Source organism: Gymnoscopelus braueri, assembly GCF_963280865.1.
Source record: "Gymnoscopelus braueri genome assembly, chromosome: 22".
In the NCBI taxonomy this organism is placed as follows: Eukaryota; Metazoa; Chordata; class Actinopteri; order Myctophiformes; family Myctophidae; genus Gymnoscopelus; species Gymnoscopelus braueri.
In genome coordinates this window covers 24,169,684-24,178,123 of record NC_137624.1, presented here as the reverse complement: position 1 = coordinate 24,178,123, position 8,440 = coordinate 24,169,684, and the positions used below count along the sequence as shown (strand labels likewise).

General features: G+C 38.9%; 1 protein-coding gene across 1 annotated transcript in view; it reads left to right on the top strand.

The window, feature by feature from the left end:
• Window positions 1-4,303, top strand: part of oaz1b (ornithine decarboxylase antizyme 1b) — a 6,963-nt gene extending 2,660 nt beyond the window's left edge. Inside the window, 5 exon segments of the mRNA XM_080420512.1 lie at window positions 1-61; window positions 63-149; window positions 802-974; window positions 1,952-2,037; window positions 2,915-4,303. The exon segment at window positions 1-61 is cut by the window's left edge and continues 21 nt beyond it. Coding sequence (XP_080276638.1) covers window positions 1-61; window positions 63-149; window positions 802-974; window positions 1,952-2,037; window positions 2,915-3,045 — 538 coding nt within the window. The 3' untranslated portion in view covers window positions 3,046-4,303.
• The last annotated feature ends 4,137 nt before the right edge of the window (window positions 4,304-8,440 follow it).

Here is an 8,440-nt window from a genome sequence, read left to right as displayed (position 1 = left end):
TACCCGGCACCCAGGGCCTCTGTGTAGTAGTACCCGCCACCCAGGGCCTCTGTGGTGTTCCTGATGTCCCTCACCCACCTTTGAAGATCCCAGGTGGGCGGGGGAATGGTACACGGGATCACACTCCGTCAGCACGGCCGCTCTACTCAGTAAGTCTCTGTGCACGTACATGTGTATAGTACAGTGGTTCCCAAGCTTATTAGCTTATTAACCACTACAAGGTACTCAAATTTTAGTACAAAAGACAAATTATTGCCTAGTTGCAGAACAGGTAACAGCAGTTGACAACGCATTGAGCACTACCTTGTTTGAGAACGGAGTTTGCAAACGAATGGGGCTCAAGGTGTATTTACATTAGCTAGGTAAACATTGTATAACGGTCATGTCTCCAAATGTTTTCACACTTACTCTGTCGGTATTCCCTTACTGTCAGATATGTTTATAGTATGTTGGTACACAAATACATTTCAAGTCAGGAGGAGCATTGCAACTAATTCCCCTCAATATGACTGCATTAGGTATTATTATACTAGTGGAAGCACACAAGACTGTTCGATGTTCTATATTTTCAAACAATACTAAAGAGCCATCTCTTAATTTTTCTTTGAGCTTTCTGGAAAAAGTATAGGTACTGCTGTACGTGTATATAATGTCTATAGTTTAATTTTGACCCCTATTTCATAATGGCTGTGAAGGGCAGAGGAACACATCACATAAAATTAAGAAACTTCAGCACATGCTTAGATATTACTTTACACTAATAACATTGGCCATTATTATGCTTTTGTTTTTTGTCCCTAGGACAGGAAGTTGACTGTGACGGAGGAGCCAGCAGGGAGCGGTCGCCCTGGGATTCTCCACTTCCAAAGCCGCCCTACAATTACCAAGGCGATACAATGGGATGCTGTGTTAAGCGGCTGTGCCCTGTATGTGGAGATACCTCTTGACCCTCTTCCCGAAGGCAGTAAGGAAAGGTGAGACGACCTCTGGGCAAGAAAGAAGTTTAGCCACTCAAACTCTCTGTACCCTGAGTTTCAACTGCAGTTGTAGTTGTTTTTTCTGTGTACACCAAATTTCCTCGCCAAAAAAAAAGAGCCACATGTTGTGAGCTTGTAGATCTGCTACTTTTGGCTAATGTCCCCTCCAGAGTATGGATGCTGGGGTTCAAGTGGTTACAGTATGGGTACAACAGCCAACAGCAACAATACATTTTATATGCAGAATAGAGACACACGGTGCCTTATCTCGATGCTGCTGGTTTGTACGATGGTGTAAATACAATGCAAAAAATACACTGACCTCAGGTGTGCTGGTTGACACACTCATTCACTTAGGCCTCTAGTTTAAGGTCAGTCCATTTGAATGTTTATTGCCAACACAATTCATGGGTTTGCAAGTTAAAAGTTGGGCCCAAAATGAAAAGAGACAACCCACCACAAAAAAAATGCCTTTTTTATTTTTCGGCAACTTGGTCGGTGCACCCTATCCAGTTGAGAGGGACATAACATTTGTTTGTCAGCTATGGCTGCAGTGGGCACTACTGCATTAGTCAAACTTACACATTGTCTGCACTGCAGAATAATGTTGACAGACCCACATCAAGTACGCCACTTCGATGATGACCTGATTGTTAGCAGGGAAGGCGAAAAATGTCTACCTTTGCTCTTAAGTAGCAAATCTATTGGTTCACGACAACGTTGTGAGCTTGTAGATGGGATATTTCCACCATTTTCACATGACACCATCGTACGACCAAGTATAAATTAGGGAATGAGTCGTTAAATAAAAGTAATCAGAACAATGTCTCTAAATCTAATGTGAACAAGGCATGGCTGCATGGGAATGTCTGCATCTAGGTCCAAGATAAATGTTTGTGTGCGAGTTCACATTCCAGCATAATTGCCTTTTGACATTTATTAAATCCAAGCCACCTTCTATTTTCTCCCTCTAGTTTTGCTGCTCTATTGGAGTATGCTGAAGAACATCTGAAAGTTGTCAGCGTGTTTGTCTGCTTTTACAAGAACAGAGATGATCGTGGTATGTACCAGCACAGCCCTTACATAAGCAATACCTGCTTGCCAATGCACCTATCTTACTTACCCACTTTCAGCCCTATTTTGGGCTCATTTAGACAATAAAATAAATAAATAGGGCTAAGTGTTTAAAGCTGTAATCGATAACTTTCATGACCTACTGGGGAATCGAACCCCGGTCTCTCGCAGCATGAGACCAAATTTCTACTACCCTGTTGACATTTCAACCAGTAGGTGTCTTCCTTGACAGGCTGACACCTGGTTCTTTAGGTAAGGGTAGGGAGCAGTGTTTATTTTGACAGCAATTTTAATTTTGTTTTAGTCAGTCTTTTGAATCAAATTCCATTTAGTTTTAGTCATCTGAAAAGTTTGAGTTTTTTGGTCTAGTTTTAGTCGACTAAATATCAGATTATAGTCTACTAAAATTTATTTTAGCGGTGGTGGCGTCGTAATGCCTGATTTTACACTTGGTTGCATGCTGAAAATAGCCAATCTACAAGCACACAACGCGTCGCAGCGTGAGCTTGTAGATCTGATATTTTCGGACCGCAACACCCGAGCGCAACCAATTTTAGTTCTACTGTATCTCTTCTTTTAGTCTAGTATTTATTTGTTGACGAAATTGTCAATATATTTAGTTTTAGTCGACGAAATCAACACTGGTAGGGAGACCACCTCCAACCACTGCAGATGTGCTATTTATATTGTATTACTCTACCATACAGAGAAGTTAAAATAACGTCATTTAAATAAGTTCCGGAGTGCAGCTTTAAAATATCAAGGCAGCTATCTTGTTTGTTCAAACAAGAATATTTTTTTTTGTTTTAAATGTATTAGCTAATACTTTGTCTAACATTCATGCTACTATTCAAACCCTACAGCCAAGCTGGTGCGTACGTTCAGCTTCCTGGGCTTTGAGATAGTGAAACCGGGCCATGCCCTCGTCCCACCTCGACCCGATGTTCTCTTCATGGCCTACAATTTCGACAGGGACTCCTCCGACGAAGAGTAACTCTCGGAACAACGGCTCCGCCCTTCCCCCATTCTATCTATACCTCCCTCTATCCTTTCTTAACCTCTTGAACCCTAGCGTCCCTATTCTGGGGCAAACATTTTGTGAAAATTGTAGATCTACTGTAGATCATATACAAGCTCACAACGCAACACATTGTGAGCTCTAGGTTGACCATTTTCAGGAGATTGTGTAGAAGGAAAAAGGAGAGGACCAAGTATTGAGCCCTGGTCAACTAAGTGTATAGGGTTCAAGTGGTTAAAATCCCTTTTACCCCCGTTTCAACAACTGCACCTCCCATCACTTCTCTACCATATCTCCCAAACTCCTTTCTCATCTTCTCCTACTTTTCCCACATTCTTGCACCTGCCTCAGTAATATACCACAACTCTGTCAAACCCTCTGCTTTAGCTTCCGCTCCCTTTTTTGTGACTCAAGTGCTCACATCCCCTGTACACCATGTTGTATTCCAAGGGTAGTTTAGACATGCGTTCATTTTTCCACGCATTTATCTTTATGTATGTTTGTTATCATTTAAGATTAATTAATTGGTATAAAAAAAAAATTGTTCTTAAACTTGAGCATTTTTGTTGTTGCAATTCCCATTGGTGTCAGAGACGTATTACTTCTCATTCCGTTTTGTCTCTTTTGTATTTCATATGTGATAGGTTGAGGAGGATTATTCATTTCTTGAATGTACAACAAAAGGTCATCAGGTTTACACTTGGGTACTCCAGCTTTTGTGTAATTGGCCAAAGGTGAACTGTAAACGTGTCCCTCATGTCTCCAATTTGAATTACAAATGTGCATCAGCAGGACCAGTTAATAGAGCACTAATGTCCTTTGCAAAAGCCTATAAAGTATTGTGAAATGTGTTGCTTTTAAGTGGCATCTCCAGTAATTGGTACTTCATAGCTGGATAGTAATCCCCTTTAGTGTAGCTAAGTGAGATGGAATGTGAATACTGTTGTATGCGACTGATTTAGGTGCTTCAGTTTAAAAATGAAAGATGCATTGACTGGGGTATCGGTACAACGTGTAAGGAAGGTGAATTATCCAAAGTGCTTTTTCTTCTTTGTCATGTATACCTGACCTTTAAAATTGCATTTTGTTTTGGAATTTAAAAAAGAAATTGCTGTGATGTTCTGGTTGATTTGTTAAATTAGCATTCCTTTTAACTTTTTTCATAATAGTAATTTGTTGTTCACCTATATAGTGGTACTGTTGTGCTTCTGTGATAATTAAAACAAAGAAATTACTACGTGGCTTTACTTATAATGCATGCAATACTACATGGCTTTACTTATAATGCATGCAATACATCATTTTCTAGTTCATGTGAAGTGGGTTATTTAAAAGTGCTTCTAAATATTGACATTCCAGTGGTATATTAAGATATTAGCACTGTTTATTAAACTGAACAAATATTGCACTTATACCACAACACAGGCTTAAGTATAAACAAAATTCAGTTAAATTCAATTTATTCTCAACGGCAAGGTGTTGGTTTGTAGTCAATCGATGGTCATATCTACTATGAATTGGGGTTTACCATCTTCCCCATTTACCACCAGGGAGTGCCGGAGAGTTGTGCAACACAACTGCTGCCAAAAGAAACATTGTGTTATTATGGTTTGAAGTTATTTGCTTGCTTTTTCCAAAACAAATTCAGTGACATTGACAGGTAGCTTGTGCAACATGGAGCAGAAATACTTGGGCAGTGAGGCCTTTTTGACCCGATATGATAAATGTGGTCTGTAAAACTACTTAATTTGACTTTTTACTGCAACTCACCACAGCTGAAAGTGACTGGATTCCATAAGTGTGACACCAACTGTCCCCTCCTAGCCAAGGAACAACAGAACTGCCTCAGTTTAATAGCAGGTAGTTGACCTAGTGAATAGGGTTTAGCACTAGTGTACAGGAAATTTTAAAACGGTCATATTAAGGGTGCCCCTTTCTGCTACACCTGTGATCTTGAGCTTGCAGAGGCTACAGGCGCTTTTAGTAAGCAAATCATGCGAATCTAACAGGAATACTGGGAAAATTAATGAAATGACTTCTCATTGTGAAGAAAACTACTGAAATGATTCATGTTGAATTATTCTGTGAAGCTATAGGCTACTTAGGATCACTTCACATAAAATAGTTCTATTCTGCACTTTCACTGAGCGAGAACAGAAGACTGAAAAACAAACACCAGACTGTACAAAAAGAATGAGTGATATTTGGTGAGGAAGTGGTTGTCATTGGGCCCTTTTCATGTCCAGTCAAATTCTTAGTCGAGTACTTCTCTGCTATGGCTCTGTCATCTAACGTTCAAAACATCCATTCTGTGGTAAATCTTTTTTCTTTTAGTACTTGCAGTTGCGCTCATATGCAAATAGTTTTTAAAGCAGCTTTTCAAATAATCCAGCACAGAAATGGTTCCTCTACCGTTTGTGAGAGACACTGACACACATTGGCACTAAGGTTTTATCATGACAAAAGTAAGAAGCAGTGCCGTTTTCTGGAATCAAAATATTTAATAGGTACATAATATCAAGTATTGTTATAACATGTATAAAATTTCAGATCACAATATGAAGCGATGAAACTCTTCAGGCTGGCATATGCAGCAAGGTTTTGAGGTCGCCACATAAAAATAACTAATGATTAAAAATAGAAGCAACTAAAATGATACAAAAATGGCATAAGTACATACATAATTGTAAGCATATAGGAAAATTAAAAGGTGACTCGTCTTTTCAAACTTTTTTCTTCAATAGAGTGCAATAATAAAACCATATAACAACACTGAAGCCAAGCGTCAACACGACGTCTAAAAACATTAGTACTGTAGATAGAAGGTTGGGGTTGAGGACAGGGAGATAGATAAAGAGCATAGCTCACAACAGAGAAAGAAAGGAGTTCTATTAGCTTACCAGTCAATGCAGGAAGAAAATAATTCTGCTTGCTTAGAAGCGCTTTGAGCGAGAGTGGAAATAATGCACATCACATATAGCTTTAGAGACCATAGTATCATAGTACTTGCATGTCATTAAAAACAAAAAAAAGAACCCTGAATTCTCAGAAAGAAGTAAGGATATCACCACAAACTAACAAACAGCCAGCCAACAAAAGGGCAGAAAAGGGGTGGGGTGGGGGAGAACACAGGGGCGTGGGGGTCAGGTAGACAACTTTCAATGAAGAATCCATCTTAGAGATGAATGCTAATTGACCAATAAGAAACTGATTACATGTTTACAGCAGCAAGTTACACATCGCTGGCATTGTCTCTGCTCCAGACATACCAGGCACTGGCTTATATATTAGCCAGATGCCATCAAGGCATGGCTGAACTGATAAATGTTTATGAACAAGGACCAGATTTCCTGAAAAAAAAAAAAAAAAGCTAGGAAAAAACTAAACACTATGTTCAATTTACAACCTTTGGAAAGCTATGGGGCAGACATTATGTCAAGTAGATATTCTTATATTGCAGTTGGGTATGCCATGAACCATCCATGGTAAATAATGATTTATCCATATCCTATCCAAAAGTGAAAGAATAAATCACTGCTTGCTAAATAAGATAAGAGTGTTGGTAGTGTAGGAAGGATTTCTCAATTACAGTCACATGTTTGAAGCAGAGCAACAGGAGCCTGATGAACCCCTCAACAATAACCACAAAAACTAAATTCAACCCAACAAGTGTATCAGCAGAGTTTAACTGCTTCACACTGTGATGCATTGGTAGCATCACAAACAGTCATAGCCACTTAAGCTTATCACCAACTGTCTTTGGATAGTTTTCCTTTATTCCACTTACACACACACACCCTGTCACCATATCAAAGCATGCCACTGTGGAAATATTTTGGCATTTCACAATGTGACATCAAATAAGCTTGTTGATCAAAACTACCATTGATTCTGGTAGTAAATGGAAAGCCAGGAACATAATAAATAGAATAGGTAAGGATGAGCTGAATAACTATTTTTAAAATTCTCTATGGTTTTGCACATCAAAGATACATACTTTTATGGGAAATCAAGATTTAAGTTTACTTTTTTGAAAATCACAGATCTACTCATGGCAATGCGCTGCATTGTGAACTTTTAGATCAGATATTTTAATTTAGAACATTTTTTAAACTAGGGCTCAAATTGTTAAGACTTGGTTAAGATGGAAAGACTATTGCTTTGCTTTCTAGATCCAGAGGTTGCTAGAGCACATTGGTTCTATTGTTCCTCCCAGGATACACATATCCATTTGACTAAGACAGACGGAGGCAAAAACAAAAGTGGCATTTCTTCTCATAATACTACCTTCTCTTATCACAGATCACAGTGGATCATGGATGGAAATTAGCATTCTTGCTAAATCCGGTGTATTTACACAGCATTGTATGTGTGGTGTTCATTAATATGCGCTGTACCGTCCAAATAAAAGTGAGAACTCTGGACACTAGCTGGGTGGAATAGTGGAATTGATGCATGTATGCATGCCATGCATGTACTATGTTTGTTGTCGTACTGCAAGTAGCACATGTGACAATCTAGGACAATGTTTTGGGGCGTGTAAGCAAAAGGACCCAATCAGTGTTTTCAGCAAACAAATAAAATATCAAACCTTTAACTCCACCATAAATGTTGTTTGGAAAGCGAGCGGCGGGCCACTTCCACCCCATGGATTTGCTTGGAATGGAAGCATAAGTGAACACAAGAACTAATGTGCAGCAATGATTTTGATCAGGACAATGGTGTACATTCAAAGTGATGTATCAGATTACGTGGTAAAAGACAGGGAAGGCTCCACCAAAAAAAGAAAAAAGATGTGTACCCAAAATATCATTCCAGCATGTAAAGAAGAGGCCACATACCTGTCCACCCAAGAACCTACTGAATCAAGCATTTCATACCTTAACATCTGTCACTAAGTAGGTGGAAGAAAAATTCTGATGCTAAACTGTAGCCAACTGCAAAGGTGGAAATAATGTGAATATTAAAGGCTGGTAGACAGTAGCCTACCAGATAACATTATTCCAAATATAATCTTACATGTGCATGTATTTACTAGCTGCCAAATATGTATTTATTTGTTAGGCTAAATCCTGGGATAATATAATCAGTGTGAGGAATCATAGCAAATAAATAAGAGATAAATACAAATAATGGGAAAAGAAAAATAAAGTTTCTCCATTTAAACACCTCAGCATTAACCTGATCAGAGTAACTGAGTTTTCCAGTCATAACTATCTGTAACTGATAACTCCATGTAATGGCTCTAAGGTGAGAAAATGTTCAGAAATTGTCCTCCTGAGATACTGTGTTGGTGTCAAAATTAACCATGTTAAACTGTTGTAATAAGACTAGGTTGCAAATGTGTCCACCAGAGAGTGCTGCAGCTAAA